This window comes from Porites lutea, chromosome 14, assembly GCF_958299795.1.
Source record: "Porites lutea chromosome 14, jaPorLute2.1, whole genome shotgun sequence".
In the NCBI taxonomy this organism is placed as follows: Eukaryota; Metazoa; Cnidaria; class Anthozoa; order Scleractinia; family Poritidae; genus Porites; species Porites lutea.
Genome location: NC_133214.1, coordinates 6,510,088 through 6,523,881, shown reverse-complemented (window position 1 = coordinate 6,523,881; position 13,794 = coordinate 6,510,088). Strand labels below are relative to the sequence as shown.

At 39.3% G+C, this 13,794-nt stretch overlaps 1 protein-coding gene across 1 annotated transcript in view; it reads right to left on the bottom strand.

Annotated features, from left to right (window-relative positions):
• Positions 1-2,435: 2,435 nt before the first annotated feature.
• Positions 2,436-13,794, bottom strand: part of LOC140924641 (uncharacterized) — a 27,266-nt gene continuing 15,907 nt past the window's right edge. Inside the window, exon 3 of the mRNA XM_073374670.1 lies at positions 2,436-7,297. Coding sequence (XP_073230771.1) covers positions 3,537-7,297 — 3,761 coding nt within the window. The 3' untranslated portion in view covers positions 2,436-3,536. The remainder of the gene's footprint in view (positions 7,298-13,794) is intronic.

The following is a 13,794-nucleotide window of genomic DNA, read 5'->3' as shown; positions in this document are numbered from 1 at the left end:
AGTTATTTCCGTCACCGTAATTCCCGAATCCAGAAAGTGTTAGGGGAATGGGTACAAGCTCTCGGTGCAACGATTTCTGGGATCTTTTGGGTGAACATAAGTTAGTTTTCTATTGGGTGATGGTATCCAAGGCAACCATTAACCAATCATAGGTAACGCTTTTCCACCCAAACGATCCCAAAAATCGTTACGCCGAAAGCTTGTACCCACTCCCCTGATAGTTTCTGGAAGGGAATAATTTTTCTTTTGGACAAGGAAAGTGGAAAAGCATGCTCGGTAATCTTACCTCGTTCAAGTGACTTTAACAGAACAAACTCCGGCCTTCATACTACAGAGTCCCTAATAAAACCGAGCTTAACGTAAGTTATACGTTTTCAATCTACACACAAAATCTAATTAACCATACAAACGTAACCTCTGTTGGTAACGTTCAATACTTTGAGGGTGGGGAGGGCAGGTGCAAAATATGATGAGGGTCACTCACTAGAACTCCGAGGACCACATAATTTTGCCCATCATCTTCAGGGAACAGTTACAATCTTGAATGGAAGCAGATAACCTCCAACCTTGAACAACATTTGATAACATTTATGGTTTGAGACAAGAACAATGCAGCTCTCATTGTGACAAAACAAAAGGTATTCATAAATAATTAAGAGAGTGAGTGAGAAGGGAGAGAGGTAATCTCGTACCCAAATCTCCCACGGCGTAAGACAGAGTGAGATCTGGGTGCAAGATTAGGGGCTTCATAAAGAAAAACATGTGGAATATTAGAACAAAGCGTGTCTTGTATTGCACAAGTGAGCTGTCCCCCACCACTTCCCAACTACCCTCGACTCTTACTAACCACTGAGCTCTTAACACGACTTTTACGCATTTGTTTCTCAACATTTTCAAGGAAATTCAGGAGTTTAAGTCTAACAACATGGTGACTCCTCCAAAAGCAACGTTTGCTAGCTTGTAGTCGAGGCGCACGAATTTAACTGCCCACACGAAACTTGACCGCAAGCTATTTCAAGGTCGTGACGAGAATCTAAATATAACCAATAGAGCGTCTTCACATTACGTCACATCCGACATATTGGCGTCCTAAAATAGTCCTGTGGGAGTTGAACCTTTTTCTTCTTTCTTCAATGAATTTCTTAAGCTGCTGGCCACGTGATTAGGCACGTGAGTGAAAACGCTCTACATTAACAAGAAATTCAGTACTCAGCATTTCTGCTATGAGAATTTCTTTAATTGACTTGAAAAATGTATTATACAATTCTGAATGACTAAAATTGTTGCAATTAAAGCTAAAAATAATCAGCACTGTTCTCTTTTACTTGCTTGTAAAAAATGTTCATTGCATCCACAAACCAGTTGCAGTCGATTCACAATAAATCGCATTCGACTTGACGATATTAAATTATAGTAAAAAGGTACGTTGTTTGAAACTAAATTACATTTTTCCACATTAATTTGTCATTATCAAACAAACTTCACTAAAGTACAATTTTTTTCGAATGGCAAACATGCAAAGTTATCATTTCTATCAAACTTGGCCTCGCAGAATTTTAAGTCGAAGTGATAGCGAACTTAGCAAACGAGAACGCTGACCTTCCGGACGTCATGAATAGCAACCGGAAGTTCGATGTCTCGCTTGACAGAACGCTTCTGTGGCACACGATGAAGCTGAATGCCTTTGTTTAGAGCACTAAACGAAAGAAGTATCAACTTCCGGTTGTCATTTTTTACTTCCGGTACGTCAACGTTCAAGTTGGCTAATGTCCCTAATAATTTTTAATTACGACATTAATTTTATCAAACTCTAAAATCAAACAACCAGCAACTAATGTTGTATTAACCTTGGCCACAATGGACCAGATGGTGTACAAGTTACATTCATCAGTTACAATATTTATCAAACTATCATACAAACTCTATTGAAATAGAGGAATACTATACCAATCGTTAGTTGCAATATCTAACATTCCCTAAAACTACAAGGAACTCATGCTGTATCAACCTTGATCACGCTGGATCAGAGGGCGCGCAAGTCACAGTCTTAAGTTACAATATTTATCAAACTCTAAAACTGCTAGTAACTCATGTTGCATTAACCTTGGTCACACTGGACCAGATGGCGTACAAGTCACAATAATTAGTTACAATATTTATCAAACTCTAAAACTACTAGTAACTCATGTTGTATTAACCTTGGCCTCACTGGACCAGATGGCGTACAAGTCACAATAATCAGTTACAATATTTATCAAACTCTAAAACTACTAGTAACTCATGTTGTATTAACCTTGGCCTCACTGGACCAGAAGGCGTACAAGTCACAATCATCAGTTACAATATTTATCAAACTCTAAAACTACTAGTAACTCATGCTGTATCAACCTTGGTCACACTGGACCAGATGGATGCAATTTCCAAACTGACGTCACATTCAAACTATGCTGTATAGTTGGTTACAGTTCAGACACCGCTGAAGTTGATCATACTTGTGTAGTGAAGGCTACGATGGAAACAAATGTGACAATGTCTTGGTAAAATTCGCTCTTTTGATATGATCAGTAGTTCGATTTTTAACATATATCGAATCGAACATGCAACGATTTTTCACTGAACGCAGCAAGTCCAGTTCAGTTTTGACATAAAGCAGAAGATCACAGTGAAGTCGTTTTTAAAAAAGGAACTAAAAAACAAACAGAAAACTGAAAAAAAGTCTTATCCGTCATCAGATTCTCACGCAAAAATTCACACTATACAGAACAGTGTGAATATAACGGACTTGTGACTGGGCTTCCACATGAACAAAAAATTCCCAGTATCAAAGGAAACGTGTGTGATGTGGCTTGAAACAGAATGAGTTTCTGTGACTTTATATGATCACGCGTGGACGACGTAACTTGATTAGGGACTTTACGAAACTACGACGGCAACGGCAAGGAGAACGTCAAAAAGCAATAGGTTTAATGAGCAAAACAACAACTCTGCACGTGCATCACGCTTTTTTGTACATTTCTTTGCTGTCCCAGCACAACTACGACGAGAAATGACCAAATTTTAAGTTTATTTGAGAACGGGAACGGCAAGGCGATAAATTCTACCATCTCTGTCTGAATTTGGGCGCGGTCCCTTCTCTTCAGCTCCAACCAAAATTTCCTTCTTTTAAGTAACAGGGCGAATTGGAATAACCGCGAAAAAGTTTAAAAGGATGCGATGTCTATTTTTCAGCGACGTTTTCATGGACGTCGCCGTTCTCGGATCGTAAGGTCCCTATTAGTTTAGCTGAACGACTAGAGAAAAACGAGCAGTGTTTGGTTGGCTTAGCAAACAGGTATGAAAAAGCATGTCTTGGAAATATTAGGATCTGCACTAAATGAACGAAAGACATGACGGAGCGTCTTCAGGTTAGTAAGTCGATACATTTCTATTTCAAGCGACATTTCTAGTGCGAACAAATCGCACTCGATACTGACAGTTGTTTGTTCTGTGAAGCAAACCAATCGAAATTGTATTCTTCTACTGAATCAAAGCCTTCATTACTCACTTTCTTTTCCATAAAAACTTACCTCCAGTTCAAGTAAGGATAATGATTTGCTTTCTAACGCAAGTTTTCTTAGGTTATATAAACGACTTTCACCTGTAGCACAATGGTTGTTCATTTTCAGTCTCAGTGTGGTCAGCGAAGAGTTTTTCTTCAAAGCATCGCAAAGGCCTGGTAACCAGTCGTCACCCACTTTTCTGCTACTGTTGAGTGTCAGGTTGAAGGTGGTTACTGATGTGTTTTGTGCCAAACCTTCAAACACTCCAAGGTCCTGTAGAAAGGATCCTATACCCGATATGCCTTCACTGAATTCATTTATTGTGAGACTTAATGTAGTTATAGTGCTACTCTTTAACAATCCTTTTTTGAAACTTCTCTCAGTTTCTACAAAAGATGTTGTGTCTGGGAAATCACAAAGTGACAGAGTGATCGTAAGTGTGGTTAATGACGCACTAACTTTATCCAAGCATCTTAATAAGGAACTAGCATTAAAAGGATTAACACAAATTGCCAAACTGAATGTATTCAATGACGTTGTTTTAGCTAAAGCGTCCCTAATGGTATAAGAATCATCACGCACACTGAATTCACCCGTGTTGAACGCAAGACTGAGATTTTTTACTGACGTACACTTTCGCAAACAATAATCCACAACCCTTCCCCAAAATGGAGCCATGCTGTTTCTATGGACTGCAACAGAAAGGGTAGACAATGATTTGATATCCGCCAAAATGTTCGCCACTTTAGTCCTGCGAAGGCCGGCACTATCACTCTCACTGTGGTCATTTATTTCCAGGCTGAGTATGGTAAAAGAAGTTCTTTGGGCAAAGCAGGTACGTAGTGTGCGTACCAATCCTTCAATGTCACAGCAGTTGATTGTGAGACTAAGAGTTTTTATAGAAGTACTTTGCAATAAACTTTCCCTAATGCCTTCTAAGTTTCCATCCATCAAGCAGTTTAGTGTGAGATCAAGAGAAGTGAGTGATGTGCTTCCTGCCAAAGCATCACCTAGATGATGTGTCCACTCCTTAAAGGCGTCACTGTTGTCGTTAATTATAAGACTGACCCTTTCTTGGCTTGTATCCTTAACTTTAGCGAAAAACGATTTCAGTGCCGAACGATTATCGACAGAGATATCAAGCAAAAGGTTCGATTCCTCTGGTGTTGTATGCACATTCAAATGAACCCTAAGGTTGTTTAGTGCGGAGAGAATTGTTCTTCCCTCCAATGACAAATTGCCCCAGATGTTGACGGACAGGAAAGAGAGTGTCTTACACCCTTTCAAGCCACTTGCGATGGAAGTAATTACATCATCAGTCAAGTTGCCGTGCACGTTTAAGGTCAAAAGAGCAAGGGAGGAACTTACCAAGACCTTGCATAGAGCTTTTGCCTCTTCACAACTTAGCTTACCCCAAACATTTACAGTCAAGTACTGACTTGGCACTAATCCATTTTGAGGTAAAACAAGATCAACAAGTTCTTTTGCTATATTGTCCACGGTGTTTGGATAAAAAGCATAAGTAACTAGGGGATTCTTTGTCGAATAAAGGGTTTCCATAACAGATTGCCAGTTATCAGGAAGTTCTCCATGGACAACCACTTTGACATAATTTAAAGAACTATTTTTTAGCAGTCTTTTTCTCAGTGAACTAGCACCAGCAGAACTCAGCTTTCCACCAAGACATAGATCAAAAGATTTTAAAACTGTCTGCCTTGCGAGTGCTTCACTGACAGCATCAACTAAAAAACCGTGCACATCTCCACAAATGTGAAGGGAAAAAGATATCAAAGATTTATTCATCAATAGCTTTCGTAAGGCTTGAATCGCAGAAAAACGCACTGAGCCGTAAATCTCGAGAACAACAGCCGACGTCAGCGGGGAGTTAGGAGACAATCCAGTTTCAACAGCATTGATATAAGCCTCACTTTGCTCTCCAAGCACTGAAAACTTAACATTTCTCAGTGTTTTGCATAAGGCCAACCCATTACATAGTAGAAGAAGCACGTCTTCGTTGATCGGTACGAGTGGTTTAAGAGTTAACTCTGATAAACTGTTGCTTGCAGATAAACCCTTACAAAGACGATCTGCATTTGATAAACTCAGCGACGAACATAAACTTTCAAGGGTAACAGTTGTCAGCTTCGAAAGGGATTCTATACAATTTATTACAAGTTCCTCGTTTTCATCGGACCATATGTCAGCCGTAAGTTTAACAACAGACTGTAAGTTTGAAAAGCTTTTGCAAGCTATTAAAACCTTGGCAAAAGGATAGCCATGATCTTTGGGAAGAAATACTTCCTCTGGAAAAGGTAAAATGCTACAAAGAGTAGTTGCCATTTGTTCAGCGTGTCCACTTTCACTAAAGCTTTTCACGAGGAACGTTGCCGCCTGCTCGCTGCACTTGTTCCAGTCCCAGTCTCCTTCCTCCTTTAACTTCTCACCAATCTGAGTGAACAACACGGTTGCTTTCTCGCCCAGCATACCAGAAACAAATAGAAAAACCTGAGGATATTTTTCGACCAAATCATCGAACGTCGTGTACTCAAACACATTTAGTTCTCCTTTTTGTAGCTTGTGTACTATAAAAGCGGCAGCCAAATATTCTTGGAAGGTCTTGTGAAGAAACCAGTACTCGTGTTGTGGGTTAATCCTCTTCCGACTTTCTTCCATGTAAAGAAGGCCTATTTTGCGAGCTACCAAGTTTTCATTTTTTACCTCACGTTCTGCCAGTTCTCCTTCGGGAAAAGATTGACGATCATTCTGCAGGCACGTCCAAGCCAGCTGTCCGAGAGCAAGAACATCTTCTTCAAAACGTTTATGTAAAGTAGCAGTATCTTTCGGTACCGCCAGACTGAGTTTTGCACAGCATCGTCTCAAAAGACATTGGACAATAACTTGGTAAAGTTCCGTCTGGGAAGTTGGCAATTTTCCCTCATAATCCTCATAAACAACACAAAGGAGAAGTAAATTTAACGGGTTACTTCGAAGTGCATGTAACATGGTGTTCTGTTCCATTTCCTCAATAAGCCTCTCCCCCTTTGGTGACTGATCAATGGTTTCAAAGTGTCTTCTTACATAAGCAATAGAATCACTTTCCGTGTACCCTTTGATTTCTAAGTGAATGTCAAAGATAACGCCGCTTTTCCGTACTTCGATCCCTCTTTCTTGTCGTGTCGTAGCCAAGACAAAGCAAAATGGTAAAATTCTTCTTTCAAGCAGCTCATCTACATGGTGTCGTGATTTTTCAGGTAGCTCATCCAATCCATCCAAAATGATTAACATCAGTCTCTCCTGGTCACGAATGTCCCTCATTAAGTGCCACAACTTCTCCACAGACATCTCCATATCTCTGGGCAAAAGTTGTTCACTGATAGATTCCATTATATCTCCATCAATGTCACGACATTTGAGGAGAAACACAAATTCAAATTTAGGAAAGGAGCACTCAGGTGGAATATTTCCATAAGCCCAGTCATAAGCAACTTTGAGGCAAAACGTGGTTTTACCGATTCCTGGACTGCCCTCTACTATCGTCATAACATCCTCACCTAAATCAAGAACTTTGAAGATGTCGAACACATTCACATCGTCGTCTTTTTTTTGGATGGGCAATTTTCCTCTTGAAACAATTTTTAGTCTTGTGTAGACTTGTTCTATGGGCAACTGGATGGTGCTATCCCAAAGAAGTGGTCTTAGCTGCGAGCGCCTTTTGTATTCCTTTTTTAGCAATTTCACAAGAACCAAGCTGCCCCAACCTGTTGGAAACAAGGAGATCGGAAATATCTGTCAGTAACAACAAACAAGCGGAGTTGACGCTACGAACGGGGTATTTGTAAAATGTTGTCCTCTCTTTGTTCCATACAATGACTGTAAACTTTCTTTACATTGAGTACTTACAGGGAGTTAAAATAATACGCTATTTTGAAGTCTTCGCCGCCGTCAGAGTTTATGTTTTCTCTTCCTGGATGTTAAGTTGTACACAAGTCAATACAGTCAAACCTCCCATAAGCTAATACCAAAAATGTTAAGAATTAACGGTCGCTTACGGGACGTGGTCACTTACAAGAATCGAAAAACAGTATGTCTCTTTCGAGAAAAGGTCGGGACTCATCTTCTTTATAGAAGATAATGTTTGCATGCAATTTCTTAGTCGATATGTGTAGTTTTATGTTGTCGCTAAAAGTTCTTCATATACACTGAGTGACAGGTGTTGGAACACCCATTCATCATTAAACCAGTAAGCTCCAGTTATGTGAAAGAGATTCTGGATAAGTTAAATCCACGAAAGGCGGTTGGCGCCGACGGCATCTCACCGCGTCTTTTGAGGCTCTCGGCACCAGTCATGGCTAGGGAGATCACAGGCTTGATTAACTTTTTGATTGCTAATCGCCCTTGGCCAGACGAATGGAAGTGGGGCAATTTGACACTCGTGTTCAAAAAGGATGAAGACACGCGAAAAGAGAACTATCGCCCCGTGTCGGTCCTTACGGCGTTGTCAAAGGTCTATGAGAAAGTTATGTACGATCAACTTTATAACACTTTCCGTCGCCACTTGCCACAAAACCTGTCTGGATTTCTAAAGAACCATTCGTGTTGCACCGCTCTTCTGAAAATGACCGAGGATTAGAGAAGGAACGTTGACAACAGAGAGTCAGCCACGGCCGTGGCCGTTGATTTATCAAAGGCTTTTGACTCTATTAGCCTTGAGCTTGATGTCATCCTATCCACTGGGTCGTAAACAGAGGGTTTGTTTCCACGGTGTGTGCTCAAGTTATTCAGAGTTGAGGGCGGGGCTTCCACAGGGGTCCCTCCTCGGGCCACTGTTGTTTAATATATTCATAAATGACTTGAATTACGCGGTCCCGGACGTGTCTTTGAGATTATACACTGATGACACGACTCTGTATGCATCAGATGTCTCGCCCATTGCCCTGTAATTTGTTGTGAAGCAGGGTCTCAGCCGCCTGTCGGAGTGGTTCGATGCAAACTATTTGTTGATAAACAATGCCAAGCCGCAAGCCCTTCCAATCGCTCCTTGCAAGTACGATTTTGACTTAAATTTGAATGGTTCTGGCGTTACCAAACTTCCCTCTATTAAAATCTTGGGCGTGGAACTTGAAAGTATGTTAAATTTTATAGGACATATTTCTAGTCAGCTATAAAAGGCGTATGCGAAGACTGGCGCACTTGGGAGAATTAGGCGTTTTGTACCTATGGAAGTTATGCTAGCATCATACAAGTCTTTCATTTTACCACATCTAGAATACTGTAGTCACCTCCTGTTAGGGGTAGGGAAAGTCCAGGCCAATAAAATTGAAGACGCCAATCATTATATATGAAGGACACTGACGGGGCACGGGAAATCATTGTCTTACCAAGAACTCTTAAATATATGTAAGTTGGACACTTTTTTAGAGTGTAGGACAAAGCAGCAATCTCTGATCCTATTATTTAAATGTATTAGGAATATAGGGCCGAAAGAGCAAGAGAAAAGAGAAACGTCTTACAATTTAAGAGGAAATGGTGTTAATCTTCGCGTTCCCAAATTTAATCTCAATTTTAATCTTAATTTTATGAAGAACTCTTTTACTTACAAGTGCGCTCAACTATAGAATAAACTTCCAGAAGATGTCAAGCTGGCCGATACAGTAAAAACCCGCATACAAGAACATGTGGATTAAGAACACCCAGGCTGAAATTTGGTAAAAAAGGAGCATATATATAAGAACACATTCAGCCTGAAAATTGAAAACTGTTCTTATATATAAAAACTCTTCCCTTTTCAGTTTAATAGAACAGTGTCTGTAGCTTTACTGTGGTATTGCACTAAGATCTCTGTATACACGCTAGTAATTTCACTTGCTGTGTATAGCAAATGTACAACAACTTACATTTTTTTAGAAGTAAAAAATTAAGAACACTTAAGAACACTTTCAGGCCGATTTCACCTGAGAACCTAATCAGCCTGAACCCCGAAAATGGGTGTTCTTGTATGCGGGTTTTTACTGTAATGTTAATATTCTTAAATCTAAGCTAAGATCAATTCAGCTGTAATTGTTACATTTTTATAATATTTACATCCATGTGTACATAGATTATAGGTTATATATTTAATTTTTTTATACTAGATATTATTATTGTAATTGTAGATTTAAGTATATCGACAAGGGGTAGAAAAAACAAAATTTTTGAAAAAGCCAAAAAAAATTATGAGAAGTGGATAAGGCACCGAATTAACCTTTTCTTTGTGGATTTAATTAACTTTTTGAGTGGTATAAATTAACGCAGATAACGTCATGCATCTCATTAAGATAGGATGATGTCATACTTTAAATTAATGCCGATGACGTCACGCATGCTATTAAGATAGGATGATGTCATTGTTCATTTTTAGCTGGCTGACGTCATGCATGTCATATTTCATATATGTCATGTATTTTATACATTTCGGTAGCCTTTTTCCTTTTCTATTAAATCACTTAACAACTTTTTGTTATTGATTAAACCTTTATCGATTCCTAATTCTTCAAGTCCATCTAGAAACGTATTCAGCGCACGAGGCTTGATAACCTCATTGTTATGAGGGAGTAACACATACTCAACTAGCTCGGCGATGTTTGTGATGGGAATAGTGCGTTTATTTCGAAGTAATTGTCCGCTGGGAGTCTAGAAAAGAATATCTTTGGACGCGGCCATACTATGCAGCAAATCAGAAGCACGCTTTTCCGACACTGCTCGGGAAAGATGACTCAAAACATCTTTTTTTCTTGGTTCTTCTTTTATTCTTGGTTGTTCATCCTCGCTTTCATCACCAGAACTTTCGCTTTCGTCATGTTCACTCTCGTGTTCTTCTTCAACCAAATCTATCTTTCTCTTCATTTTGATGAGTACCCGTGACAGACCGTAGCTTCAAATGAGTAACTTATAGTTTCGTTTCCTCTTTTATAGCATCAAAAATCCTAGGGTTGTAACAGCAGGTACCAATAGGTCTTGAATAAAACCATCACCTTCTTGTACAAGGATTCGCTTCTTTGTTTTGTAAGTTACATTTGTTTCTGCTACGTTTACAAGAGCACCCTTATATGGCAACACGTTCCACTTATTTTCTTCGGGGATAAGAATGTATTCCTTAAGTATATTGTATAAGACTTGGACTAATGCATGTAGTTGCTGTGGACTGGCTGTCCGTAAAAGAAACTGTTGCTGATGAGCTGGACAAACAGCTAAGAATTGAAGAAAACCACGATTGTTCTTGACAGCTTGAGACATTGCGACAAACTGAACTTATGATAGTAGTTTGCAGTCTTTTATTGACTGTCGTGGAGAAAAACAATGGAAATGTGGTGGCGGTGGTGGTGGTGGTGGTGGTGAAGGGAAAACAATAGAAATGTGGTGGTGGCGGTGGTGGAAGAACACAATAGGAAAGTGGTGGTGGTAGAGGAAAACTATTGAATTTTATAGCCTTCAAAACTATATCAATGCGCATTATGCTAGCATTTTCTCAGTCTACATTCTGCTCCTGAGGAGCTGACATGAGTTGGTTCTGTTCCGTTTGTGAAAAATCATTTAGCAGAAAGGATAGCATTCAAAGGCACGTGATGTCTAAACACCACAATGTTGGTCTCACACCATTTCAAACAGTTCCGTTTTCACAGAAATGTCAGCGGTTTCGATTCGAGCATCCTTTTACCTCCATGATTGCCGGAATGACCGGCTCAGGAAAAACGGCCTGGGTTCCATCTCTATTGCAAGAAGCTTCAGAGACAATTTACCCTACCCCGGAGAGGATTGTTTGGTGTTATTCACAATGGCAGCCTGCGTATACAGAAATGCTAGTCGCCATGCCACACATTGAATTCGTCAAGGGAATTCCCACGGCTTTGGAGCAGGATTCCTATTTTGATGTGAACAAACGGAATTTGATCGTGTTTGATGATCAAATGATTGACGCCAGTAAAGACAAGCGAATTGTGAACCTCTTTACTCGTGGTTCTCATCATCGCAATCTAAGCGTGATTTACATCGTGCAGAATCTATTTCACCAGGCGAAAGGTAGTCGCAGCATAAGCCTAAACAGCGATTATTTGGTGTTATTCAAGAACCCACGAGACAAATTGCAAATCTTGACTCTTGCCAAGCAAATGTATGCCGGGCAAACTGATTTCTTTTTAAATCAGTACGAGGAGGCTGTAAAAAGACCTTTTGGTTATCTGCTGATTGATCTGAAAACTACTTCCCAAGATAATTGTCGACTGCGAAGAAACGTCCTGCCCAGTGAAGAAGGTTTTAACCAAGCAGGGTTTCAAGAAAATATTCCTCAAGAACTTTTAAAATGTCTAAAGCAGCAAAATCTTTCGCCTGTCCCACTTCTTCCAGCTATGCAAGAAATATAGGGCAACATGGATGACTTGCTTTCTCGAAACGATCTTCGGGACGCTGAAAAAGCTAAGAGATACTTTCAGTTGCAAAACAGATACCTGGCTTTTAAAGAACAATTAAATACAAGAACAGGACCGGAAGAAATAATCAGCACTGTTCCAGACTTAACATCAAGCAAACAAGATTCTTCGACAGCAACGGCAGCATTCTCCACTCCCATTAACCCCTTCAACGTAACACCTAAATTAACACAAGCGGCTATCTTACAAAAACCTGAAAACGAAAGCTCCACCCCACCACTAACCTTAAATCCTGGTTTTCCTGACCCCTCCTCCCACAGTAGGCGTCGGATTCAATTTGTAAATTATTTGGATGATCATAATGCTCATGGCAAACAGAGGAAACGAACTTGGCATAAGAAATTTCGAGTTAGACCTTACAAGTACTCCATGTGCGAAGAAGATGATTAATTTCCATCTCTTTCAAATCGCTGTGTGTTCGACTCTTTTTGTCACTGGTTTTCAATAAAGTTTTTAAAACTGTATCTCGTGTCTTGTCAATTTATTTGTCGCGTGTTTAAATTGATCCTTGTTAATTTATTAATTGTTTGTGTTTTTACAATAATAAGTCAAGGTGCTCCCTTGGGTCTAGCTGTAGAGATGAACTAATTTGTATTCACGTTTGGGCTTGTTAACCCGCATAATTAACTGACTAACGGCGACCATAAGCTAATCAAGCGCTGAGATTTCAATAGTTAGTCGTTTCCCCGAGATAGAACGGAGAAAACGCTTTCGTAATGGTGAGTCAAAATTGAAATAGAGAGTTTTCAGCTCCACTCTGTGTATGTGTGTGTGTGTGTTTTGTTTATATATCCGATTTTTAGCGCTAAACAAGAAGACATGTATTCCTAGGCGATCGCACCTCTTATTCCTATTTTTATAAATACTTTCCACTCATTAGGAACAAGAATGGGGTTTATTTAAGAACCAAAAGAGCTAGGGCTTACTTTAGAACCACCTGTTGTTTTCTACAGAATTTTCAAACCCTCTGCAATACTTTCTACAGAGTCAAGTAAACAAAGATTGACATTTTCGCTTGATAGGCAGTTCTTCGCTTCGCTGAGCGTCGACCTCGTTTTCAAGTTTTGCCTGAAAAATTAGAACGATTTCGCATTCGCTTAACCTCCTTTTCCCTTCTTTTGAAGTAAAGATTTTTCAGTTAACCTCCGTGTCTTGGTTTTGTTTATAACCGATTTTTAGTGAAAAAAATTTAATGATTAAAGATTTTTCATTTAGTATAATCTGCAAAGATAACACGTTCAAAATTTGCGCGATTTATTTTGAACACATGACAGTTTCTACAATATCCAATCAGAAGACTAAAGCAAACAATATGTAATCAGAAGACTATAACAAACAATATCTAATCAGAAGACTATAGCAAATAGCTGATTATATAAAAATCAGTTTTCTGTTTATAGATTCTGATCTGAACATTTTTTGATGACGTCAACTCTAGGAAATTCTGACGTCACTTGCTCCTTGCCAGCTACAAATAAACTATATCATTCTATCTATATGACATGCATGACGTCAGCCAGCTAAAAATAAACAATGACGTCATCCTATCTTAATAGCATGCGTGACGTCATCGGCATTAATTTAAAGTATGACATCATCCTATCTTAATGAGATGCATGACGTCATCTGCGTTAATTTATACCACTCAAAAAGTTAATTAAATCCACAAAGAAAAGGTTAATTCGGTGCCTTATCCATTACTATTATGTAGACTCCCCTAGGTATTCTAGTAATGAAAATATAAATTTTAGTTTCATTGGATAAATAGTTTGGCGATACGGGGAATGTCAAGT